The 27803-nt window shown below is 45.9% G+C and overlaps 1 protein-coding gene across 4 annotated transcripts in view; it reads left to right on the top strand.

The window, feature by feature from the left end:
* The window catches only part of CASK (calcium/calmodulin dependent serine protein kinase), a 361240-nt gene that overhangs the window by 216657 nt on the left and 116780 nt on the right, over positions 1–27803 (top strand). For all 4 annotated transcript variants that reach the window (XM_054974058.1, XM_054974057.1, XM_054974056.1 and 1 more), the window contains exons 9-10: positions 4198–4281; positions 7101–7200. In XM_054974058.1, the coding sequence (XP_054830033.1) occupies positions 4198–4281; positions 7101–7200 (184 nt within the window). The remainder of the gene's footprint in view (positions 1–4197; positions 4282–7100; positions 7201–27803) is intronic.

Below are 27803 nucleotides of genomic sequence, written 5' to 3'. Positions count from 1 at the left end.
GAGTGTTCACCAGATGCATGGCAGTTGTTGTAGCCTTTCTTAGAGCCAAAAGCTATTTATTATATACTTGGACGACTGGCTTCTAGTGGCCCAAACCAGGACCCTCCTCTAAGAACACATTCATTTAACAATCCAGACCATGATATCACTAGGCCTGGTTATAAATTGGAAGAAGTCCTGTCCCAATCTATCCAGTTTATAGGGGCAAAATCTAATGCTATATCAGGGAGGGCCCCTCTACCAGAGGACAGGGCTAATGTCGTTTGTGCATTAGACAAACGTTTCCAAGCCGTACAGTTTCAACCGGCCCTGACTATCCAGAGACTTTTAGGGCTCATGACTTCCACCACGAGTGTGGTCCTCCATGCTTGTCTCTTCATGAGACCTTTACAAAACTGGTTCATTGAATGTTTTGACCCACTGTCAACTTCCCAACAAGCCAAGTTCTCCATCCCCAAGTCCATTCTTAGATCTCTAATTTGGTGGACCTCTCACAAATCTCCTTAAGTGTGTGCCCTTTGAAATTCTACTCCCTAACTTCTCTCTCACAACAGACACATCCCTCTTGGGGTGGAGCGCACAATGTGGTAAACTCAGTGCAGGGGAAATGGTCACTATCAGAATCTAGGATGCATATTAATTTTCTAGAACTAATAGCAGTTTGCTACTCCCTTGTTTCCTTTGCAGATCTTCTACGAGACAAGATAGTGCAAGTCCACACAGGCAATACCAGTGCAAGTCCACACGGGCAATACCACTGCACTCTTCTATCTCAACAACAAGGGGGGGACAGCATCACTCACACTTTGCGCAGAGGCAAAAGCACTGTGGCAATGGGCTATCCAAAACAACATCATGCCCTATGCTATCCACATAGTGAGAACTACAAATGTCAGGGTGGATTCTCTCAGCAGAATAATAATAACATAATAATAACATTTAATTTATACACCGCTCTTCAGAACAACTTAATGCCCACTCAGAGCAGTTTACAAAGTATGTTACTATTATCCCCACAACAAAACACCCTGTGAGGTGGGTGGGGCTGAGAGAGCTCCAGAGAGCACGTGACTAGCCCAAGGTCACCCAGCTGGCTTCAAGTGGAGGAGTGGGGAATCAAATCCGGCTCTCCAGATTAGAGTCCCGTGCTCTTAACCACTACACCAAACTGGCTCTCAATCACACCACAACATGAGTGGTCAATCAACAACACCTGTACCCCGTTTTTAGAGACTAGGGCTTCCCAGATATCGACCTCTTTGCCACAATGGCCAATTCCAAAGCCAGGACTTTTTGTTCTCTAGTGGGGTCAGACCCAAACTCCTTGGGAGGTGCATGCCAAATCAACTGGGATTGGGCCTGTATTATGCTTTCTCACCACTTCCCCTAATACCAAAGGTGCTAGGCAGGATCCAGCAGTTCAGCACCCACTGCATCCTCATTACACCATTTTGGTCGCACAGAGATTTGTTTCCAACACTGTAGACTATGGCCAAGAGGTGCTTCAGACATCTCCCACAGGTCCCAGACCTCCTGCACAGAGATCAGGTCCTACACCACAATGTACCTGCCCTCAGGCTCACAGTGTGGCTCTTGACCCCCCGCCCCCCAAATCTCCTCCACCTCCTTTTCTAAGGAGGTAGCTCAGGTCCTACTTAATGCCCATAAGGCTTCCACTCGATGGGCCTATAGCCATAAATGGAACCATTTTGTGTCATGGGTAGCTGATACTCAGTATTCTCCATTCATGTGTTCCTTGAATCTCATATTCGAATACCTACTAACACTATTGAAACAAGGCCTTGCTGCATCTTCTATCAAGGTCTGCTTATCGACCATCTCAGCATTCCATGAACCAGTAGATAGCAGAACAGTTTTTTCTCACTATGCTTCCAAAGAATTCTTCAAAGGGATCAACAATATGTTCCCCCCTAGGGCACCTTCTGTACCCAGTGAAGCCTCTTCCTAGTCCTAGCACAACTGATGATGCCTCCATTTGAACCATTGGCCCACTGTTATATCTCCCTACTCTCTTGGAAGGTAGCTTTCTTAGTAGCGATGACATCTCTCCGAAGGGTGGTGAACTGGCATCACTCCACTCAGATCCCTCCTTTATACAGTTATTTGAGGAAAAGGTTATTCTACACCCGAACCTTGAATTTCTCCCCAAGGTAGTCTCAAGATTCCACCTCCAACAGAAGGTAACCGTACCAATATTTTTCCCCATTGATCCTCAAAGTCCAAGAAATGACTCCACACACTGGATGTCAAAAGAGCCTTACTTTATTATTTGCGCAAAACCAAAGCATTTAGAAAGTTCAAGGATCTCTTTATTTGTTATGCAGGCCCACATAAGGGTCTGCTCATGGCACATCAGTCTTTATCCAGATGGATTGTGGCAGCAATCAAGACAGCGAACAAACACGCCAAAGTACCATGTCCGGTGATGATCAAGGCTCACTCGTCCAGAGCACAATCTTCATCTGCCACCTTCCTTTGGGGAACTCTACTCAACAATATCTGCCAGGCCACCACATGGTCTTCAACAGACACCTTCATTAAGCACTATTCTGTTGACACACATTCAAGAAGGGATGCATCAGTAGGGATAGCAGCACTTCACTGTCTCTTCAACTAATATCTCACACCCTTCTCCATTGGTGAGTAGCTTACTATACTCTCAATGTGGGACTACACAGAAGACCAAAGATGAAAATAGTGTTGTACTTACCTGTAATTGTTGTTCATCTAGGTCTTCAGCAGTGTTCCCGCTAATGTGAGCACGTGAGCAATCACTCACAGATTCTGACTCCTCTGCTCACAGCTTCTCAGATGTAGCTCACAGATACTAACCCTCAGGAGGCCCCGCCCTCCCAGTCAGCCAGCATCTGCAGGCGGGCCCTATAGGGATGGAGCAGGGATGGAGCCTCATCCCACTTCTCTCCTCCCTTCCTGGCTGTGGCTGGTTTGGCCCCCAGGGTGGTGCCAGAGAGCGCCTCCAGCCACTGCTGGCTCTCTAGCTGGGGAACAGAGCAGAGCTGAGTGATCGGGTCTGGCCTGACCCATGCAGCCTGAAATTGCTAGGATCCCCTCAGCCCCAGAGAGCGGAGGAGAGGAGGTAGCGCCTCAGCCACCACCATGGTGAAAGCGTCATTTAACTTGACCTTGGCGCAGAAGGAGGCTGAAGAAGTAAGCACTGACTCACAAAAGCTCATCTTGAAATAAACATGCTAGTCTTTAAGGTGCCATTGCGTGTCTGCTTTATTTTGCAGCAACAGACTAATACAACTACCCCTTTGTAATCAGCATGGACATATCCATTTTTATACAGAAGTATACTCTGATTTTTGTGGCCGTTTCACCTAATGGCTTTTATTTGTTTCGGCTCACAAAGTAGATTTTTAGCTCACAACACTGCAAAGTTTAGAGGGAACATTGGTAGGCACACATTCCCTCCTATTGTGCTGTGAGAGTACCGTAATTATACTTACCTTGGGTGGCTTAGGGGAACTGAGGGAATCGGGGGCGCTCTGCCTAGCAACACCACATTTCAACAGGAATGCCCACGTGCATTCATGTTGTAGGTGCAGAGCGCCCCCTACTTTTGAGAGCTTGAAAAATCTTTCTCTGCAGCCAGCCTGTGCCTGTGCAGTCCCAATGTGTGCCTGCACAAAGACCTAGATGAACAGCAGTTACATGTAAATACAACACTGATTTCTCCAGGCCTGTGGGCAACCATATGCTCTGCACAGCTTCCAAAGAGGCTTTGGACCTCTGATTTTGGAGGCCATGTCTTCCCATAGGAAAATAACGGTCTTTTAAAATTGAAAGGGAAGGAGACCCACCCCCACCCGACAGCTGTTGGGTAAGACCGGCTTCCTCTCTGCTCCTGCTGCCTTGGCTGGGGAGAGGGGAGAATGAGGACAGCAATAACTAAAATAGTCTTGGATTTTGAAGACCCAGGGAAGGTACCTGGAAAAAAATCCTGAAATGCTAATAAGTCTTAAAAATTTGGAATAACGAAAAGCATGCTGTCCCCAAATCTGAATCCAAAATTAATCCAGACATCTTTTATGCGCACCCCCCCCCATCCATTACCCATATTATAAGTTATTTTTTAGGTTTTTAATTTTAAATATTTTAGATAATAATTTAATTTCATAAGTTAAGCTTAACACTTTCATTATTTATTGGTAGGAACGTGATCGCTATGCATACAAGATTCACCTTCCAGAAACTGTTGAACAGCTGAGGAAATTCAATGCAAGAAGAAAACTGAAGGTAACAGAGTAACAAGCCAGCTAGTTATGTTAAAATCTGCCTAATGTTCCAGCTGTATCTTCATGAAAATCTTTCAGAAATTTCCTTTTTTGGTATACTCAAATGTCTCTATTCCAAGCAAGGGGACAGGGCAAAACAAGTCTCTCTATCTGCAGCCAAAATGGGCTAAATTATAGTGCTTTCCATGTTTCTATGGTTACAGACCTATCAAGAGCAAATAGGTTATCTCTTTGCAATCTCTGTGCAGTCTCTCATATTGTGTTTGCCTGTATACAGAAAAGCAATGATAAGAATATTCTAGAGCTCTTGTCAAATATATTGCTCCTCCCCACAAGGAGATTCTTGTAGTGATGATAACACACCAGTCAGTGGTTCCTGCGTACTCACAGTTCCTACTTATTGTCTCCTGTCTTCATTGGTGTTGAAGCATTTCAAGAAAAAAGTTGCTAGCCTCCCATAAAACCTTGACAGAAAAGGAAGCTTGACAGCTTGATATTATTGGGAGAATTCTATGTCAAATTCTTTATGAAACCCAGAAGATTCTGGTTTATTTCATTGACTGATATCCTTCGCCCTCTCAACATCAGAGGGCTCAGCTGCAGATAATTTCTTCCATAAAGACATTATTTTCCTTTGCAAAACCAGCTGCATGGGATGGCTTTATCATGGAGGAAATGGTAATAAGGTTAGAATAAATCTTTAATACTTTCCCTCTTGCCATTTTTTCACCAGAAAAAACTACCTACAAGCTGTTTTTATTCCTAATGGGGAAAACTTACAAGTACCTGTATATTTTTCCCCAGTAGGGATAAAAAGCAACTGAGGGGTGGTTTTTCCTAGCAATAAAACAGCAGAGGAGGGGAAGGTTAAAGTTTCCTCTTCTCCCCATTCCATTCCTGTCCTGATAAAGAAATCTAGGCAGCTACATTTGCAAAGAAAGGAATACAACTTAAAATAAACAGAAGAAACCGTAGCATTTAGTTGAGCACACAGTTTTCTCTCTATAGACTTCACAGATACATACTTCCGCATTTCCTTTTGACCTCAACAGAGAAAATAGCTCTAGTTAGCCCTAAGAAATCATTACTTCCACTGTTCTACCCTTTTGTTTTTTGTAACAGAGAAAAGATGTCAATTGTTGCAGGCTATCCTCTTTGTCTCAAGTTAGTGTTCCCTTAGACAACTGATTTGCAATAGGGATAGGGAATATTCACATCCATTTCCATTGAGCAGTTCATTGTCTGATTGTTTTGTTCAAATCCTTCTCTATCTATATTTATTTTGAATCCTCCTTAGTGTCCTCTTGACATCATCGGTTTATTGGTGCTGCTCTTATTGTAACACTGTCCACAGTTGGATTTACTTCTCATGTAATCAGGTTTTGAGTCCAGCAGCACCTTAGAGACCCACAAGATTTTTCAAGGATATAAGCTTTCAAGAGCCAAAGCTCCCTTCTTTAGATATCTTCTTCAGATGTAATCAGGTGAACACCATTGTCCCTTCAGTCAGTGATTTTGTTCAGTCCATCACAGGTACCTTTCTGTATTTCAGTGACTCCTCTGATTGCAGCACTAGCACTTATAGTATATTGTGTAGTTTCTCTGAGCTTTCTGTCCCCTTTGTGACTTGTAATCCAGGCCATTATCATTCCAACCTGACTGCTGGCCTTACTTTATGGATGGCAAGTCTGTCAACACCAACTTCAAGATGTGCCACTTCCACAGTTAATGGTCATTTTCTGGGATTGGACACCTTTGTCATTTTCTCATTATTAATTCTTGGTGAACATCAACAAAAGGGCTATGCCCATAAACTGTCTAAAGATCTTGGCCATATAGAAGCCCTCATCCTTTCTTCACTACTCTGATAAAGATCGTTGACATGCATACAGACAATAGGGCCACAAATTTTAAAACAACAACATGGAGGTGCAACTTGTAGAACCCTCTGTTGCAGAGTGAGCAATCTTTGTGTCTGCATAATACTGCATCTTCCTAATACTTTGCAGGTTCTTGCTGTGGGTGCGGTGCAGACACTCTTAGCAGAATGGCTGAAGTGGCCCAAAAATGGTTAATGAACTCTCAAAATCTGTTTTATTTCTTCATTATGATGTCATCCTTGTACTGACCTGTGCATAATGTCAGTCAGCACCAAGTACAACCTGGTTTGCGGCAGGAGAGGTCAAGCTCCCCAATTCTTAAAAGAATGAATTTGTGAAGATGTGGAGGGGTGCTGCACAAGATACCCACAGTTCACCCACTGATGGGCTTCACCAAAACCAGGCTTCTCCAGTTAACGAGAAAATGGTCTATACATCTACTACTAAAAAAACAATTTCTCCTCTAATCCAATCCTGCACATACTGTTTTCCTGAGATTTTTGGTACCCTTCTCCAAACGTTAGCTAACATCTATGGGGACTGCAGAATTCATGAGAATAAAAACAGGATCTTTCCACATTACTGAGGTCTAACCACACAACCTACTATCCTTCTACCCTACTGGTGTGTATCTCAATTTCTGACAAATATTGTGTTGCAAAGGGGAAATGAGGCATTCAGGTCTTCTCTTGAGGAGAGGAAGATTGAGCATCAGCTCCCTGGCTAGAATTCTAGAATGTTCTTGAAGTTGGTTCTGTGCAGGTGTTGACTTCAGGTATGTGATTGCACAGATGGACACTCAAAAGACTAGTAATTATAGGTAAACAATATTTTACTTGTGTTTCTGAATTTCTCAGATTCTTCTCTGTCCTTACAGTAGTGGCACTCAAGAAATCTAGAATGATGTGCATTTTGTGACCTGAGGTATTCATTTATTCAGGGTGCAGTACTAGCAGCAGTATCAAGCCACAAATTCAATTCTTTCTATGGTGATCCCCCTGAAGAACTGCCAGACTTCTCTGAAGACCCTACCTCCTCAGGTATTTCCAGTAAAAGATTAATCCGTCAACAGTTTTACATTTATATTGACTTTTTGCTAATTATTTGGCAATTTCAATTTCATTTAATATTTTTAATTTCTTTTTCGGAGTAGTGTAAATAAATGTCTTAATCATTATGAAAGCTGATTGTTACATTATATCTAATTGTTGTGTTTTTTGTCAGTGTCTTACCTATTTAGGTGGAATTAGGTACCCTTTTGTTGATGTTGTTGTTGTTGTTGTGTACTGATTTGTTGTTCTGTACTTTTTGATTTTTTTCCAGCATTTATTTTCTGATTGTTTTTCCTTAAACATGCACTTATAATACAAACTATTAGAAATCCTATTTGAATGTCAAAACAAAATTCTTTGGAGATGAGCACAGCCTTACCCTTTTAAAGCGTTTTTTTTTTAACTCATTGCTCAGTGTGTCCACAGAATCAGGCAACATATACATTAGAAGCCAAAGCTCAACATTATTATTTGTGTTAGATTCTCATACTTGTGAGCTCCTTCAGGAGCCAACTTACTACTGAAAAACAGTTAAATCAAAACAAATAAGCATCCATCAATTGTTCTGTCAAGAACTGAAAGCACATTGGGCATCAAGGTGAATTCCCACGCATACCAACTGGCTGCTAACTGGATTAGTAAAAGAGTCGTTCTAGGCAACTACACCAGTAACTCCAAACTATACAAACTTATGAAGCTTTCTTCTATTGTGAAATCATCGGCCTGTACTGTCTACCCATCAACCTGATTTCCATTCTCTAATGATTGACCATCCCTCTCATAAAATGACTTAGTACGATAAACTAGCAACCTGTCCTGTTGTAAAAATGACTGGATCTAGAAAATGGCCTCTGGAGGGCTGGGCCACCACGTCAGGCCTTCCCGTCACCTGCTGGGCCTTCCTGGGCCTCTGGGGAGCTGTACCACCTTCCTGTCACCACGCCAGGCCTCCAGAGGGCCATGCCGTCACACCACACTTCCCTGCCGTCTCCATGGCAACAGAGGCATCAGGGAGGCCCAGCACCACATTGCACCCCTCCCAAGGACCTGCAGGGACAGAGAAGGCCGCCACGCCAGGGAGGCCTTGGCCGCTGCTTCTCCAGACTTATCTTGGCGCAGGTGCAGTTTTGCTGACAATTCACTGCGCCGCGCCAGGATAAAAAGTGAGTCATCGGCAACACTGTATGCCTTTTATATCTTAGGATAAGCAAACGTACCTTATGTAGACCCAATAACTAATGCCTTGCACATGTTTTGCTATTTTTCAAATGTATCTAGATGTGATGTGATTAATAAAATGCAAAGTCATTTAAAAGTGTTACTGAATTCATAGTAGCTTTTTGTCATTTGTTTTCTCGGTCAACGGATACTAATAATAACAACAACTGCTCTTATAGACCTCTGTTCTAGACAGATTAGTGCCCCATTCAGAGCAATGATCAATATTAGTGTTCATCATCATATCTTCTGTGCAGTCCCTCATGGGAACTGCGTATGCACAGGCCCACCGCAGACATATCAAAGCTCCAAAAGATGCGAGATGCTCTCCCAGCTTTTTCATGCATTTTGAGTGGGCGTGGCTATAAAAGGCAGGGATAACGGATCCCTCCCTCAGTTGTTCTTTAGCTGCCATTGAAGGAGGACGTGCTTCAAGCTCCTCCTCAAATCTGAGCCAGAAGTTAAAAAACGGGAAGATGACTTCGAAGGCACTCTTCAAGAAGTGTCTCGTGGTTCCAAGATGGCCCAATCCAATGGGCACAATAAATGCCTAATGTGCCTAGGAGAGGCACACGATACCTTGCACTGTGGCATGTGCAAGCAACTCATGCTGAAAGCCAAGCATGAAAGTGCCTAAAAACGGCATTATTTATTGCCTAAAAGAAGCATTATGGGAGTCAGCCATCTATGGTATATCCGACTCCAAGGTCTCAAAGGCCGCTAATAAAGGACTACAGTGCCCAGAACAGGCCTCCTCAGTACCTCCAATTTTGGCTAAAAGTGCCAACAATAAGAACCAATTGGTTCATCCACGGTCTTCCTGTGCAGTCCCACATGGGACTGCGCACGCGCAGGCCTGCCGATACCGGAGATTTTTATAGCTCAAAACCACCAGGGGGCGCTCTCGCCTTCCACCGTGCATGCGCGGCCATTTTCCCGCCTAAATGGACTATAGAAGGCGGAGCGCCCCACACATACCCTCAGTTTCCTTTTCGCCGCCGATAGATGAGGTTTTTGGCTCTTCTACTCGTTCGCGATGTCAGATACTGCTCTGTTCAAACGATGCGTCTCCTGTAATCGAAAGATGACCAGGTCAGACGGCCATTCTAATTGCCTTTATTGCCTCGGGGAAACCCATAATACCCAGGCCTGCAAACATTGCCGTGCCTTTACTTCGAAGGCCAGGGCGGAGAGGGCGGACCGTTTGCACGCCTCGCTTTGGCAACGTGCTATGTCTGTTGTGGACCCTCCGGCGAAGGCACCTCCATCTGCTGCGCCCGGATCCACTCCTCGGCCGACCGAAACCGTGAGCTCGAGGACCCCTCGCGCCTTACCTTCCCCGAGTCATTCGGAGTCGAGACCGAGAGATCGCTCGTCCTCCTTGGTTCGGAGCGCGTCGGAACCAGCTCCATCGGTTCCGAAGGTCCCTCGGAGCCGACCACCCTCGACTTCATCTGCCGCACCAGCCTTGGATCGAGCTGCGTCTCGGAGTCGGACACCTTCGGTGTCGAGACCGACGCCTCCACCGTCTCAGGGTGCAGTCGCTTCGGAGACAACGGGAGAACCATCCGCTCCGTCCGACTCTGATAAAAAGAAGAAGAAGAGAAAACACTCTTCTAAGAGGGACAAGGCGGTTCTGGAGCAGTTACTCTCCTCTCCGTTGCCGACCACTTCGGGTGCGCTTGGTTCCGACCCACCGGAGAAGAGGCGTAAGGATCCCGACCCGGTTCCTGCCCTGGCGACCTCTTCTCAGGAAGACCCAGTTCCGATGGAGAAGCCCCCGACCCCTACGGGACGTCCGCGATCGACCTCCCATGAATCTGGATCCATCAGATCGGGTCGGAGTTATCGGAGTGGATCGGACCGTCGATACAGCCCGTACCCGACTTGGAGCCGATCGAGGGACCGATACAGCAGTGGGGGCCGGGCGGCCTCGTACTATCTGGGGGATAGCCCACTCCGATCAGACCGCTCTTTTCGGAGGGACTCGATTTCTCCTTCCTTTCGGATCCGATCCTATGGCGACTCTCGTGGAACCCCACACCTTTCTGAGGCCGGCTACCATCAAGACCGACCGAGGATTTATGAGTCCCCTCCTTCGGATTCACCTGATGCTGAACTTGGCCCGGCGGAAGAACCTTCGCCGACGGACGACTTCAGGGCCTACAATGAATTGCTTCAGCGAATGGCTAAGGCGCTGGATTTGGAAACGACCTCTACGGAGTCGAAGTTTACTGATAAGATCTACCAGCATATCTACTCGGGCTCCACACCTTCCGTAGCCTTTCCGCTGATCGACGGTTTTGTGGAGTTATGGAAGAAGCTCAATGTCAAGCCTGCTTCTATCCCCGCCACTAACCGGAAAGTGGAAGGCCTTTATCGCACGAAGGACGAGAACCATCCCTTCTTGACGATCCATCCGCCTCCTTCCTCCTTGGTCACTGAGGAGATGCAGGCAAGAGGCAAACAGGGTTCCATGTCGGCTCCTACTGACAAAGACAGTAGAAAAATTGATACCCTGGGGAGAAAATTGTACACCTCTGCCACATTCAAAGTGGCTAACTATGCGGCTATGATGTCGGCTTACCAGCTCTTCCTGTGGAAGAAAGTGGCAGCTTTCCTCCCCAAACTCCCTGAGGATCAGCGGACCCTCCTGCGTGTCATTCAAGAGGAGGCCACCCGCCTCTCAAGACACCAGATTAATACGAGCAGGAGTTTGTCTGATACATCCGCACGTTCCTTGCTCTCTTCAGTGGTTTTGCGACGATTTGCGTGGCTCCGCACGACTGCTCTCCCGCCCGAGACGAGGAACAAAGTGGAGGACTTGCCTTTTGAAGGGACGCTCCTTTTTTCTGAGAAGACGGATGAGTATCTGTCAAAAAAGAGAACGGATCGTCTCACGGCACGGTCCTATGGCATTTTGCACCAGGCTCCTCAGCATCCTGCGAGACCTTACTTCAGGTCTTCTCATCGGGGCAGATCATATCGGTACCAGCCTTATCAGGGGTATTCGTATCAGTCTCAGAGGAATTACCAGAGCCCTCAACAGTCCTTTTCCAGGCGCAGACAAGGTCACCGTCCCAAGCCTGGTTCTCAGCAACAACAGGCTAAGGACGCCCCCCACGCCCAGAAGCAATTCTGACAATTACAGGGACCTGAGCCTATGTTTGGGTTCAGGCTACATGCTTACTGGAGGGAGTGGCTGTCCATCGGTTCCGATGTTTGGGTTTCTGATATTGTTCAGTATGGTTATAAAGTTGAATTCGTGAGTTTACCTTACCTGCGTCTCCCTGTCTTTTCTTCAGGACCTCCTCATACGGAGATCTTAACTGATTTGGCCACCCTGATTCAGAAGGGTGCAATTGAAGAGGTGCCCCGTGATCCTGCCCCCTTCGGGTTTTATTCTAACCTGTTTCTGGTGGAAAAGAAAGATGGTGGTCTTCGACCCATTTTGGACCTACGGGCCCTTAATAAACTGATAAAAATTCGAAAATTTAAAATGGTCACTTTGCAAATGGTTCTGACCCTTTTACCTAGACACTCCTGGTTTGCTGTCCTTGATTTGAAGGACGCTTATTTCCATATCTCCATTTTTCCTGAACACAAGAAGTATTTACGTTTTACTTATGATGGTAAAATTTACCAGTATCGGGTTTTACCCTTTGGTTTAGCTACTGCTCCTAGGGTCTTTACGAAATGTATAGCTGTGGTGGTGGCCCATCTGAGGTTACAGGGTTGTCGAATCTTCCCGTACCTGGATGACTGGCTCCTGGTCGGTAGTTCTGCTGATGACGTGTTTACCCAAGTATCCCTGACTTTAGATTTATGTCTTAGGCTAGGTCTTTTCGTTAATCAGAAGAAGTCAAAATTGACCCCAGTACGGTCTGTACAATTTATAGGGGTAGTCTTGGATGGGATCAAGAATGCTGGCTTCCTGCCCTCAGACAGGGCGGCCAGGATTAAGGGCATGGTCCTTAGGCTGAAGCGCTGCCGTTTTCAGTCAGCTCGTTTTATCCAGACTCTCTTGGGATGTTTGGCCTCTACTACGGCTGTGATTCCGTTCGCCAGGCTGTTCATGCGGCCATTGCAAATGTGGTTTAATGCCAGTTTTTCTCCCAACTCTGATTCTCAGAACAAACGTTTATCAGTCCCTAGACGGGTGGTGGCCTCATTAGAATGGTGGCTTGCAGATGCGAATCTATTTAAGGGTGTGGAATTTGGCTATCGTCAAACTCACTTGTCTGTAACCACTGATGCTTCCCTGTTGGGTTGGGGAGCTCACTGTGAGGGTGCTTATGCTCACGGCACGTGGTCTCAGGCCGAACGCTCGGAACATATTAATCTCCTTGAGCTTAGGGCTATTTCAAATGCACTGATCTCCTTTTCAGATACCGTGCGCAACAAATCAGTGCAAGTGTTGACGGACAACACGACTGCAATGTTTTATGTCAACAAACAGGGTGGCACGGCATCGGCGACCCTTTGTACCGAGGCGATGAAGCTGTGGACTTGGGCCATACAGAACTCGGTATGGCTGAGAGCGGTACACATCCCAGGGGTGGAGAATCTCCAAGCAGATCAGCTGAGCAGACTACACCGGGATGTTCACGAGTGGTCTCTTCGGGACAAGTACCTCGTTCCGATCTTCTCGATGTGGGGTTTCCCGGAACTGGACCTCTTTGCCACACTAGACAATCGCAAGGCCCATCGCTATTGCTCCAGGGGGGGTCTCGGCCCCGGGTCCGATGGGGATGCATTTCAAGTCGAGTGGTCGGGTCCTCTGTGTTATGCATTTCCCCCATTCCCCCTGTTGGCCAGGGTTCTGAGCAAAATCCAAGGGGAGGGGGCGACGGTCATACTGATAGCCCCTTTTTGGCCGAGACAACCTTGGTTTCACACTCTCCTTCGATTGCAGACGCAGTCGATCAGGTTGCCACTCGTTCCAGACCTTCTGTCCTGGGACGGGGTTTTGCATCACGACATTCAACGACTCAAACTGACAGCGTGGCTGATAATTCACAATCGGGGTTTTCTGAAGCTGTAGCTCATGTTTTATTGAATGCTAGACGCCTTTCCACCAGACAGTCCTACGCGTTCAAATGGGAACGTTTTTCTGGGTGGTGCCGCAACCGGAATCTGGACTCTTTCTCTTCCTCCTTGCCTGAGATTTTGGAATTCCTTTGGGAGATTAAATTAGGGGGTTTGGCCAATAGTTCTGTTAAGGTATATTTGGCAGCAATTTCGGCATTCCATCCTCCTATAGACAAGAAATCAGTCTTCTCCCACTACACTTCGAAATTGTTTCTCCGGGGACTGAATAATTTGTACCCCCCCTGTTCGGGCTATTGTCCCTCAGTGGTCTTTACCGCTAGTCTTGACTAGATTGATGTCTAAACCTTTTGAACCTCTAGCTACCTGTCCTTTACGCTACCTTACTTTGAAGGTGGCTTTCTTGGTGGCGATCACTTCAGCCAGAAGGGTGGGGGAACTGGCTGCGCTTTCGTCAGAACCCCCCTATTTGAAGTTTCATTCAGACAAGGTGGTCTTACGGACTAAAGTTGACTTTTTACCTAAAGTGGTGTCTCAGTTTCATTTGTCTCAGGACATTACCTTACCTGTTTTTTTCCCGATGCAGTCTTCTGATGCGGAGAGGGCCCTCCATTCGTTGGACGTGCGCAGGGCTCTTCTCTTTTACTTGGATCGTACCAAGCCTTTTCGTTTGGATTCTAATTTGTTTGTCTGTTTTGCAGGACAAAAGAGGGGAAAGAAAGCGACATCTCAGTCTATTGCGAGATGGGTTGTTCAAACAGTTTTAACATGTTATGATTCTGCCCATTTACCTTGTCCTTTAGAGGTGCATGCCCATTCCACTAGGTCCTTGGCGTCATCTGCGGCTCTGCTGAGAGGTGTTCCTCTGCATGACATCTGTAGAGCGGCGACGTGGGCTTCAGCGGATACCTTTATCAAGCATTATGCGCTGGACGTCCTGGACTGGAAGGAGACTGCAGTGGGCACCGCAGTGTTGCATTCTATTTTTGAGTGACTTTACTGTGGCACCTCCACCCAGGTATTAAGCTTTATAATCTCCCATGTGGGACTGCACAGGAAGACCGTGGATGAAAAACAGGTTTCGCTTACCGTAACTGTTGTTCATCTAGGTCTTCCGTGCAGGCACACATGCCCTCCCTCCTTCCCCGCTGTATGGTGAAAATTGAGAGATGTACGGCGGCGAAAGGGGAACTGAGGGTATGTGTGGGGCGCTCCGCCTTCTATAGTCCATTTAGGCGGGAAAATGGCCGCGCATGCGCGGTGGAAGGCGAGAGCGCCCCCTGGTGGTTTTGAGCTATAAAAATCTCCGGTATCGGCAGGCCTGCGCGTGCGCAGTCCCATGTGTGCCTGCACGGAAGACCTAGATGAACAACAGTTACGGTAAGCGAAACCTGTTTTTCCTTCTACATCGGCTCCAAGAGCTGACAATACAAACCAGTTGGTTCATAAAGATTCTGGCCCATCTCAGTCTTCATCTGAGCCACCGTCAAAAAAGGCCAAGCTGAAGTCGAGACATACTCAAAAGCACCCAACTCTGAAGCCACACAAGAAGAAGTGGTCTTCAGCTTTGGTTCCTTCTGCCTCGGCGGCATCCAGCCCACCAGCGGTTCCAAGAACTCTTTCACCAACTCCAAGGAGTTCCTGCTGTGTTAGACGATAATATTCCAGACCTCTCAGATCTGTGTGAATTGCACAAAAGGAAGCGACTTCTTCGGCTCCAACTGTCACTGAGAGTTGTCTAGAGGTCGTGAAAAGTCACAGACATCCCTGGGTTCCATATCCTTATGAGTGTCTGTATCATTACACCTACAGCATGAAGGGATCCAGTGGCATAGCATGAGGGGGGGGGCAGAAGTGCAGCTGCACAGGAGAGCCTGCGCTGTGTCCACAGAAGGCCACCCATGGCGCCCTGGCTGGCTGCTGCGCCAACAGGGCAGCTGGCTCTCTGGGCGCTTAGCTGGCCTGCGGCTGAGGAGCGCACCAAGCTGGCGGTGGCAGTGCGGGCAGCTGCCATGGAGGGCTGCCTGGTAAGGGGTGGGGAAGTGAGCAGCCAGAATTGCAGGAGAGCTCCGGGGGGGGCGTTCTCTGCATGATGAAGTGATGTCATCATGCAGTCCTGGGAGTGCACGTGCATGCATGCGGTGCTGGGGGCACCACCTCCTGACGGGATTTGCCTCGGGTGCTGCCAACCCACGCTACGCCACTGGAAGGATCTCCGGGTCTTTACCTGTCGCCTCACTACTTCCTACATGATGATTGCTGTCAGGTTCCGTGTAGGTGACCTCAGAGCCTGAAAGGGGAGGCCTGGTTGGCCCACGGGGTAAATGAGGTTTGGAGTAGGCCTCAGAATTGGAGGGAGGAGGGAGCTCATGGCACCCTCTCTCCCTCCACTGGAGCAGGCTTGGCTTCTCGGTTAACTAGCCACACCCAGTCTTGGGACTACATCCTCTCTGTCCTTCACTCTCCGTTTGCTCCCAGCTACTACTCACCACCTTCGTCGTCACCTCTCCCTTTATGGGGCCACCCTAGGGGAGAACTCCTGCCCCCTCTCCTAGACATCACCCTATCCCCATGTGCTCCCTTTACCCCTGGCTTGACGGACAGCTGTCCTGGCCTGCCTAGCACCCTATGTGGCCAGCTGCCATCCCTAGCCACTGCCAGGCTTCTAAAGCCCCAGCAGAGAGAGGAGCTGGCTGGCATCCATCCATCCCACCTGGCCTGGCACCTCTCAGGTGCTTTCCTGCCCCTTTCCCTCTGGTGCACATTCGGCTCAGAGGCCAGACATGCTGCCTCCCTAGCCCTATGCCCCTTCCTCTTCCTCCGTGCAGGACTGGAGCATGCCAGGGGCTGTGTTGTCAGCTGGGCCTATACTGGCGGCTGTAGCAGCTCCTGGCGGCCCCTCACCGGGCAATGCTGCCCCCATTGCTGCTGCAGTGGCTTCTGGTGGTTTTGCTGCTCCCGTCACTGCAGTGGCGGCTCCCGGCAGCTTCTTGTTGGGCCGGGCTGCTCCTGCAACCTCTGGCACCTTCTTGCTGGACTGCACCATCCCCGGAGCTGCTGTGGCAGCCGGTGCTGCCGCGGCAGCTCCAGGCAGCTTCTTGCCGGGCCAGGCAGCTCCCACAGCCTCCACCGCCTCCCAGCTGGACTTTGGGTTGGCTCCAGCAGCTCTGGCTCTTCCAGGGCTCGACTAACCCTCATCCCACCACAAGGGTAAGTCCGGTGGGGCTGGGCCATCTGCCCTGGACAATTACTACCCTCCAGAACCTCACTCCTCCGGTCGCGAAGAGGAAGCCCCCCTCGGTTCCTCCAACGGTTCCTGAAGACACCAAGTCTGCAGACCCTACACTTGATCCACAAACACATCCCAATGACAGTTCCGAGTTGGCATCCAAGCCATCACCTCTCGAGTGTATCACAGAGAACTCTGCTGTCTCTCCCACTGAGGACCTCCGCCTTTACTTTGAACAACTAGTCAGAATGGCAAGGTCTTCGGAGAATGAGGTGACTTGTTCAGCTCCAGCTCTCGGATGCAGTCTTCTAAGTTCTCCACTCCGAGGCAATGGGCCCAGTGGCTTTGTCAATTATGCAGGGAATGATAGATGTCACAAAAGACGTTTGGTCAACTCTGGCATCCGTGACGGTGATCTCAAAGAAGTTAGATGACCTATATAGAACCAAGATAGGACTGGTTTTCTCACTCTCCTGCTAACTCCATTGTTACAGAGACCATACAAAGCAAGGACCTTCCACCAGGTGCTAGTCATTCTGCCCCCACAGATAAAGAGGGCAGAAAGCTTGATATTCTAGGGAGAAAGGTTTGTGCTTCTTTAGCTCTAAATTTCCATATTGGCAATTACGAAGCCATTATGGCCAGGTACCAATTGTTCCTGTGGAAGATTGGGCCTTACTTAAGTCTCATCCCTGATGATAAGCAATGTCTCGCAAAAGACTCGAAGGTGAAGCCCTTCAGCTCTCAAAACAACAAATTCTCACTGCAAGACATATTGGGGATTGCTCCGCACGAGCTACGGCCTCTGCCATTGTGATTTGGAGGCATGCGTGGCTTAGAGCCACCACTTTAGCCCCGCACCATAGGTTAAGGGTTGAAGATCTACCCTTTGAGGCAAATTGATCTTTTCTCGTCTACCACTGATGATGCATTTAAGAAAATAAAAGATGATAATGTGACTGCTAGGTCCCTAGGTATTACCCCAGTCGTACCTTACAAACACTGGTTCCCTCCTAGACCATATCCGCATTACAACCCCAGACAATCAGTTTCCATCTCAACCCAACCAACATTTACCTTGAAACCAGCAACATACTTCTTCCACGGCTCCATCCAACCAGCCTCAACAGAGGTATTACCAACATAAGTCTAAAGACAGTTCCAATTCCCCCAGGAGAGCAGTCGGGCTCCACCAAACAAGCCGTCTTTTCCCCTCCCTGTGGGTCAATCTCTGCCCTTACCTGCATGGGAGAAAATTACTCAAGAGCTCTGGGTACTGTCACTAGTTCAAGAAGGTTAATCCCTAGAGTTCGAATCCATTCCTCCAAACATTCCTCCCCAGTCCAACCCCTCCCTGCCTCAAGCACTTTTGGTGAAGGAAATACAGAGCCTACTACTGAAACAGGTTCCATCCTCCAGTTCCGATGGGGTTTATTCCCACTATTTCATGATGGACAAAAAGTCAAGGGGCTCCCTGCCCATATTAGATCTTCATTTTTTAAGCAAGTTTGTTGTTCCAAGAAAGTTCAGGATGTTATCATTAAAATATGTTTTACCTCTTTTGGGAAAACACTGTTGGTTCATTTCTGTCAATCTAAAGGACGCATATTTCCACATCCCAATACATGTTTCTTACAGAAAATACCTTTGGTTCCAGTGTGCCTCTGAAAGATACTAATACAAGGTCCTTCCTTTCGTCCTGTCCTCTGCCCTTTGGGTGTTCACCAAGGTTATGGCAGTAGAGGTCAGCCACCTCAGGGAGAAGGGTTGCACCATATTTCCTTATCTGGATGACTGGCTTATTGTAGGCCAGTCCAAAAAGTCTGTCTCTTATCATACCTCATTAGCACTGTCAACCCTCCAACAGCTGGGTCTCAGGGTTAATTTGGAGAAGTGTTTCGTGGTTCCACAACAGAGGGTAACATTTGTAGGAGCGTTATTGGACTCCACTCTGGTTTGGGTTTTTCCCACCAAAGAACGGATAGCTTCATTCCAAGTCACTCTGAACAAAGTGCACTCTTTCAGACATCAAAGCACAAGGGAAATCCAAAAACTGTTAGGTTTTATGGCCTTTCGGACATTGATAGTCCCGTTTGCCCTTACAAAATTGGTTTGTCATAGTATTTCATCCACACTACCAGAATCCATACAAATGGTTCTCTGTTCCGAGGATTATTCACAAAACCCTTGCCAGGTTCTGCTGTAGGCGCCGCCCTGTGAGACACTGACATGCCTGACTTCAGCCTTAAAGGACCTTCATGGAATATGTGGGATCCCGCTCTGTGGAAGGAGGGGGGGTATACTTCACCCTCACACCCTCTGTACACCCGCAGGTCCCTTCAACCTGATATAGTCCCGGCTGTCTTCCGCAACAGCTGTCTCCATCCAGTTGTTGGTCTTCCTCTTCCTCTTCCTCTTCCTCTTCCTCTTCCTCTTCCTCTTCTTTTTCTTTCCTTCACCTCTCCACTCCACTCCACCGCACTCCTACACAACCCACCACGACCTGTGGGTGGACTTCCCTTATATCATTCCTGGTTCCACCTGCTAGCCACACCCCTCATTTGCCCTCTAGCCCTGGCCTTGGCTGCCTCAAGCAGCTGCACCTGGGGTAGCTAGTCAGGCTGCTTTGGGCAGCTACAGCTGTGTTCTCTTGGCTGGCTGCCAAGCCTCCTCTGCTCTGAGCTTCAGGTTCCTGGGCAGCTACATCTGGGCTCTCTTGGCTGGCTGCCAAGCCTCCTCTTCTCCGAGCTTCAAGCCCCTGGGCAGCTACACTTGTGCTCTCTTGGCTGGCTGCCAAGCCTCCCCTGCTCAGAGCTTCCAGCAGCCTCAGCTGGTCCCTATTATTCCCTTCCTCCCTGTTTGCAGGTTGGGGCGTGGCCTTGTTCTGCTTCTGCTGCCTTTCCTCCCCTGACGGTAAGGTTGATGGCTGGCTGGTTGATGGCTGGCTGTCTCTATCTCTTGTGCCTTCTCCTTCTGCCCTGGTCCCCTCCTGACTGTCCTTACTCCCCCTGTCGGGGCTCTTAACCTCCCACTGGAGGGTGGAGCTAGCTGGCTTCCACTTGCCCCGCCTGACCCTCTGGGGCTTGGGAGCTGCTCTGCCCTCCTGTGTCTGGGGTGCCTCTTTCCCCCCGTCTGTTGTTGGTCTGCGCTGGCTCTGGGTGTCTGTTGGGGTGTCTGGGTAGTTGCCTCCCAACTGTCTCCCATCTCCTCTTCCTGGTAAGTCCAGGGGCTGAGCCTCAGACTCTGGACAACCCTGTCATGGTGGAACAATGAACGGAACCTAATTGTAGGGACCCCGTTCGCTTCCAGCCCCATTCACCGCCATCTACACAGATGCTTCCCTGTCAGGGTGGGGGCTTACTCTGAAGACAATCAGGTGAACAGCTTTGGTCTCAATACGCGTCAAAGTTTCACATCAACCTCTGGAACTAAGCGCTATCCAATTTGCCCTAAAAGCCTTCCTCTACCTTGTAAAGGACAAGCATGTTCAGATATGCACAGACAACACAAATGCGATGCATTATCTGAACAAGCAGGGGGGCACAGTCTCCCTCTCCTGGGAATCCACCCTGATTTGGGAATGAGCAATCTAATATCAGGTTTTCTCACAGCCATCCACATAGCTGGGGAGGACAACACTCTGGCAGATGCCTTGAGTCGGTCCAAGGATCTCAATTATGAATGGTCTATCCATATGGACTTCCTTCAACCCTTGTTCCAAAACTGGGGGTTTCCTACTATAGACCTCTTTACTACCACACTCAGCAAGAGGTGTCTTTAATACTGCTCTTGAGCATTCAAAGGAAAGTCGTCCCTAGGAGACACTTTCCAGATCTCCTGGTCAGGCAATCTGCTGTATGCCTTCCCTCCTCTCCCTCTCATGACTTTAACACTCAGTAAAATAATGAGGGAGAAAAAAATCAGTGATTGTTATCACCCCTTATTGGCCAAGACAGGCTTGGTTCACCACCCTGTCCAGAATGTCACAGGGAAGGAGATATCTGTTTCCGCTGTCACCAACCCTTCTTCAAGACAATGCGGTTCTTTACTACGATATAGACACTTTGAAGCTGACAGCTTGGTTAGTGTCCCCTCCAGATTAGAGTTCTCTTCCTCAGTCAGAAATATAATTTTACAGGCTAGAAAGCCTTCCACCCAAAAGTCATACACTGGGAAGTGGAAACGTTTCTCCCTGTGGGAAGTTGAACAGGACTTAGCCCCTTCTTCAACTCCCTTGCCACCTGTCTTAGACTATCTGGTCCTGTTAAAGAACCCAGGACTCTCTAACTCCTCTGTAAAGGCCCATTTGGTGGCCATCTCGGCCTGTCATGAGAGGGTGAATGGTAGGTCCCTTTTCTCCCAACCAGAATTCGAGTCTTTCCTTAAAGGCTTGGCTAATGTTTACCCTCCTGTGTGCAAACCCACTCCTCTGTGGAGCCTACCTTTGGTTCTAACAACTCTTATGCATAAGCTTTTCGAGCCATTTGTGACCTGTTCTCTCAAATTTCTAATAGCTAAAACGGCCTTCTTAGTGGCCAGGAGGGTGAGTGAACTGCAAGCCCTAAAGTATGATCCACCTTTCCTCAGAATGTTTGCAGACAAGGTGGTTCTCCGTCCCAAGTCTCCAGTTTCTTCCTAAGGTGGTCTCTGCTTTTGACCTCAAACAGGACATTATTCTACCAGTGTTTTGTCCTTCACCTTCTACAAAGGCTGACAGGCTTCTGCACACATTAGACGTCAAGCGTGCTCTCTCTGTTTTTACCTGAACAGGACTCTTGTCTTCAGAAAGGACCCTAATTTATTTGTTTCCTTCAAAAGAGTTCAAAAAGGACAGAAAGTCATCACTCAAACCATCTCCAACTGGTTGGTGTGACTCGTTAAAGAGTGTTATGGACAATCCAAACAGTCTTGCCCTTTGAACATCAGGACACATTCAACAAGGGCCCATTCAACTTCGTCAGCATTTAGTCTGGGCATTCCACTTGTGGGCTTATGCAAAGTGACCACCTGGTCAACTCCGCCCACCTTTATTAAACGCTATGCAATTGACATAGACTCCAGAAGGGTTGCTGAAGTAGGCAAACCAGTCCTGAAGATTCTTGATGATGAGCAACATGCCTACCTTCTGGGTAAATTAGCTTGCTATTCTCCCATGTGGGACTGCACAGAACACATGATGGTAAAAACAGGATTGCATCTACCTGTAACTGTTGTTCATCGAGTGTTCTTCTGTGCAGGCACACATCCCTCCCTCCTTTTCCTGCTGTGTGCTCTTTAAATATGCTAATTTCTCCTTCTTCATCAGCAGCTTAGTGAACTGAAGGAGGGATCCACTTGCCCCGCCTTTTATAGCCACGCCCACTCAAAAAGTGCATGAAAAAGCCAGGTGAGCGTCTTGTGCCTTTTGGAGCTTTGATATGTCTGTGGCTGGTCTGTGCATGCACAGTTCCCATGTGTGCCTGCACAGAAGAAGACTTAATAAACAACAGCTACAAGTAGGTGCAACCCTGTTTTATTATTAACCCCCTATACAGCTGGAGAGCTGGGGCTGAGAGGAGCAGTTTACCCAAGGCCACCTGCTGATCTCATGGCAGTAGTGCAATTTGAACCAGCGGATGCTGACTCTCAACCCAACCTCTATGTTGAATTTTTTAACATTAAAAAGGGCTCCTCATAGTTTAAAAGGTTGACGACCACTGTTTTCAAGGCAGGTGGGAAGGGTCTGGGGGCAGCCTGACTTCATGAGATAGTGTCCCATTTGCCTTGATGGACCAGGCTATACTCTATCTCAGCCATACTGTCCTTTTTTACAAGGTTAGTGCATGTGTATGGATTATTAAAACAATGGGTATGAAGTGTTTTCAGCACTAGAAAGAACTATATACATGCTGCCACTATAATAATATTTCTTCATACTTAGTCATCTATGCAGTCTCCCCTATTTTATCACTCCAATTGTTATCCATTCAAATATAGAAGTGATCAGTGAGAATTCAGCTTGTAGGGATAAATGAATATCCGCTATTTAATTTCTTTTTATAGTTGTTATAACCATTGTTTTAGTTCTCTGCTTTTTGTTGTTGGTTTTGTTCATCTGTATAGTGTACATTCATTGTATAATTCTATATGCAATTTATAGGGATGTGTGTGTGTAATGCTGGTTTATTGGTGCACAAGTAATGCCCAAAAAATGTATACATTCTGCACAGAAGCAGAAAATGGCATGAAAATAGTTGGGCTTGATTCAGATAGAGTAGAAGCAACTTCAAAAATGGAATGAGAAACCAAGTCAAAACAGGTTAAGAAATTCTAAATCATCCCTACTAGTAGGCCCCATTTTCAGAGTATAGACTTCAGTCCTTTGTTGTGTCTATGTTTCATGCTGTTTGACAGCAATACAAGTTAAAACCAACTGCCTCATCTTTATTATAAAATTAGTGGGTACACTGTGTGCATTACTGCATATACTTGTAATATACCTCATAATGTGACACAGGTTTTTTTAAAACTTATTTACATTTTATTGTAGGTGAATTGTGGCTCCCTTTGCACATAGTTCACACACAGTTGCCAAAGAATCTGTAGCTCCATGTGTTAACACAAGTACACTGTAGGTACACACAATATCTCAGTATGTTCTTGCTAATGTGTGAAGCAGCTCCAAAAGAACTCTCCAGACAAGTGTTTGTTTTCTCCATTTTATCTCATTGCATTCCACTTCTTTTCCTTGCCACCTGGTTCTCATTTTCACGCAGTTCCTGTTAATATACAGTGCATCCTTCTGGAATTGCAGGGGTTTTGTTTGTTTTCTAAAAATAAACACTGAATTTGCACAATTGCACTCCTACATTGCACAATAAATTAGATGTGATATACCCAAAGAGAGAAGTGAGGAGACAGAAACACAAAATAGCTAGATTCAGCTTCTAAAATAAATTAGCATGGTAGCTATGATGAATATGTGCAATGGAAGAAAGGCATTAGTATTAAATTTCAACAGAGAGAGAAGGGCAAACAAGCAAAGAGAAAAGATAAAGGTTAGAAAATACAGAAGGGAAAGAATGGGAATGTCCAGGGTAGCAGTAAAGAAATGTAGCCCATATTTGCTTTGTTCTGTTGGGAATGTAGTCAGAGACTACATGAGATGTTGAGCTCTGTGATGGGAGCTTCCAGAATTTTCATTTTTACCTTAAACGAGCTGCTGGGAAATCTGACTTCTATTGGAGCAACAATGCTGGCTGCACCATATTTCTTAGCAATTTTAGTACAGTACTGTTGCAGCAACATCAGAATTCTCTGGTCACATGTGACCAGATTTGAGAAAACATCTTCTTCCAATATGATTTCTAATTTTAATGTATGTTTGCAAGAAGAATTCAAAATCTCTTGATGGAACTTTTTAATATAAGCATTTTAAGAAACACGTTTTGGCAAATTTGAGTTGATGGGGGAGGTTTGTTAGCCCATTAATAATTTTCTACTAAAAATGATCTAGTAATTAATAACCTTATAATACTAGTGGCTTTAAAACTGTGTGTATTGTTAAGCTTGATGATTTGCATTGTAGAACATTGAAATGGAAGACAATTCTAATCAAGGAGCACAGAAAATAACCTATGCTTGACTGCCTATTGTTTAGGAAATAATAAAATTCACAATCGGTCCTATATTCTTTTTTCATGCATCCTTTTAAGATGCTACATTTTACTATAGATATGGGAGAAATATACTACATACACTGCCCCTTTCAAACAAAATGCCAGTCACGATTATAGAAGGAATGCATGTTTCTCATTCTCTGCAAGATGTATGGCAAAACTTAATGACTGAAAAGGGCAAGAGTGTAAGAAGAATAAAAGTCTTTAAAATTTAAATACCTATGTTTTCCACTGGGTGGCAGACTAAAAAAAGTTTTTAGGATTGTTTACTGGTTAGGCTAAATTTATGTATGTAGCATCTTTCATTGGATATATCAATATAAAATGCAGTATTTAAAGTAATATACTTTTTGTTGAATTTCAATATATATAGTTATTCAATGTTTTTTGTGATAGATGATTGTAGAAGCCAGTCAAATACAGTGTGTTCAGTTTGTTTTGGAAGCAGACAGAGCAGGTCTTTGGAAGATGTTGTGAACCCTTCTAGTTTAGAAAGTCTAAATGTAAATAATTACTGCAATAGAACATACTATATTTGAAAATTAGACAGTTGTTTAAAGTGTGTTCTTTAGACGTTTCAGCTATGTTTTAGAAGACTTCTACCTGTTAGTTCTCTAAGAATAGTTGAAGTCTGCATTTTCCAAATTGTTGTCCAAGAAGCATAGTTGCAAACAGGAGAGAAATAGAGTGTAGTAGAATTACCTGTTAATCCAGAAATTCTCACTCAGCCACATTTCAAATTGCCATGAACCAAAAGAGCTTACCCAAACACATACAACAATGTAATTATTAATTATGTAAACCCTTTTTACTTACCAGAATACTTCTGAGAATGTAGGGTTGTCTTCCCTCACCACTGCCTTTTTATATCTGGATTGAGGAGAAGGCCATCCCTCTCTTCCTTCTCACTCTCTACTCTACTTGAGGCACAGTAGCTCAGGCAAGAGGCTGAGAATGCCCGGATGCCCAGAAGAGAGCAAGCTGGCTGTAGAGAGAAGGGGAGTAAACCCACCAACATTTAATTTATTTATTTAAAACATTTATAAGCCACCTTTCCACCCAAATAGGATCCCCAAGTAGGGTTCCCAGAACCCTGGTGAGAGTGGAGGATCCCCTGCTCCCAGCATTTGCCCTCCACCCCCTCTTACCTGGACAACCAGGCTGGGAGGGTGTGTGTGTGCAGGGAATGGGCTTAGGAGCTCTGGAGCATGCATAGAAATTCTCACCCTGCCTGTAGATATGAATACAGTTTCTACCTCTTTCAGACACATCTCTGTACACATCTTTTTCTGTGATTTTTTTTTCCAACAAAGCTCTGGCTTTGCATAGCCTGTCTCCTCTTCCAGTTTTTCCTTTTCCCTTTCTTCTTATAGGTTATCTTTCAGATTGTCTGTGAGCAGAACCCATTTATCTTAATGTTTGATTCCCAAAGTGTAATTGCCTAAAATAGCAAGTAGCAGGAAAAGTTGATATGACGACATTACAAAATTTAAGGTAAAGGAGTGGAATATCTCATTTGCTTGCTCTTTCTTTGGCGTGTCCATAAAAATAAGAAATAAAAATAATTCTGTTTACATCGGACTGATTAGAATTTTTTGCCTGAACTTGAATAAATCTATTCATAATAACTTTATGTAATATAATTTCCTTTCTCAGGTGGTTCATATGGTGCTACAGGCTAGACTTTTGTGCTGCAGCCTCCCTCCCATTTGGTTAATAGTTATTGAAACCACTGGAAAACTTGAATGATCCTAACAAGTTCTCCAAGTTGCTTCCTTGGGAGGACTAACTCATTTGCCACAGCTCTAGGCAGTATGAATCCAGTGGGCTGTCCTATTATTGTTAAGTGTGTTTTTTCCTTTACATATATTCCACGTGAATGTGCAATACTGGGATTATTATGTTATGTATTATGCTGAGTTGATTTGTTAAGGGCTTTGTCAAATCCTTCTGGTATACAGAGGAAGCCCCTCCTCATGGAGTCAGGAAAACACTTATGACCCTGCCTGCATCCAAGAGGAGGCGCTTCTCCCAACAGTTTAGACTGCTGCACCCTGGAACCACTGAAAAAGGAAATTCATGGTAAGTGAATAAAATTTTCCAAATTCAGCCATTTTAAGACCATTTTATAAGCCATAATACATTCTGCCGTAATGGTATTGGTACTGCCACTACAGGTTCAAACTTTTTTCCAAGCATTTCTAATAATTGTAATGACAGGATAATACTTTTGAATTAAGATTCTTTGCCAAATACATTGCTTCCTAAAAAGGTATTAAATTGTGGTGCCACAATACATGTATGCTAACAGAACTGAAGTACTGCTAGAAAAGTCAGATGTTGAGCATAGTGAATTGTCCTGCAAGGCTTAGTCCCAGTTGGATATTCATTCAGCTAACATGTTGAAACTTCAGCTTTGTATATTGTAAGATGTTGTGTGTTTATATTATTTGTGGCTAAGTTAGTTTGCAGCTTTTATAACTGCTTGTTCTGAAATCTTCATGCTGTTTGTTGTTTGTCCAAATGCTGCCTTCCTGCTAGGACTTCTAGCCGCAGAAAGTAGGTATCCCTTTGTTTTCCTCTACAGCTTTGCTACTATGTTTGGCTTTGCATGTTTAAATCTATTTTCCCCTTTAGTTTATAATATTTCAGTTTTAAAGTCACTTATATGTTTATAAATATAAAAACAGTAATAATAAAACATTAAACTATGCTCTAAACATAGATATTATTTAGCAGCTTGAGATATTGATCCAGATGATTTCTTTAGAAAAGAAGATATTTGGAAGCTTATACTTGAGGCAGTATTTCAAATCCTTTTCAAAGTGAAAGCACAGCAGACTGTGCATGGAGAGATCCCCTTAAGGAGTGTTTCTCTCCAGGACAGTTACGGGTAATGGTATGTCTGTGCATACTATGCATCCAGCTAGCCTCAGGACCAGGACATTTCGAACATTGTGTGCTGTCTTGATCACTGTTTCTCAAAAAAGGTGTTACAGAGCTGAAAAAAGTGCAGAAGGAAAGCAACCAAAATGATTAAGTAATTAGCGCACCTTTCTGTGAGGAAAGGCTAAAGCAGAGTTCCCCAATGTGATGCTTGTGGGTGCCATGTTATCCACCAGTACTTCCTTTGGTGCCCAGTGAGTTTTTCAGAAAGTGAGGGGGGCACTGTAAGGCAGGGCTTGTTATTGGCTACTCAAGGATCAGAAGGAGTGGTAAGCAACTGTACTTTACTTTGTGGTTCCACTTCCCCTTCAGGCTTTCCTTTATCTGCGAGGAGAGAGGAATTCCATTAAGCTCTGCCTCCTTTGGTAGTCATTTTTTATTTAGCTCCACCTCCTGTTGCAACCATTTTGGGATGGTACCACCCCCTCTCAAAATTCCCATTTGTGACTGTGGCCTCAAAAAGGTTGGAGACGCCTAGGCTAAGAAGCCTG

The sequence above is a fragment of the Eublepharis macularius genome, chromosome 3 (assembly GCF_028583425.1).
Source record: "Eublepharis macularius isolate TG4126 chromosome 3, MPM_Emac_v1.0, whole genome shotgun sequence".
NCBI lineage: Eukaryota > Metazoa > Chordata > Lepidosauria > Squamata > Eublepharidae > Eublepharis > Eublepharis macularius.
The sequence above is the reverse complement of the archived record's forward strand: the minus strand, read 5'-3'. Positions and strand labels throughout refer to the sequence as shown.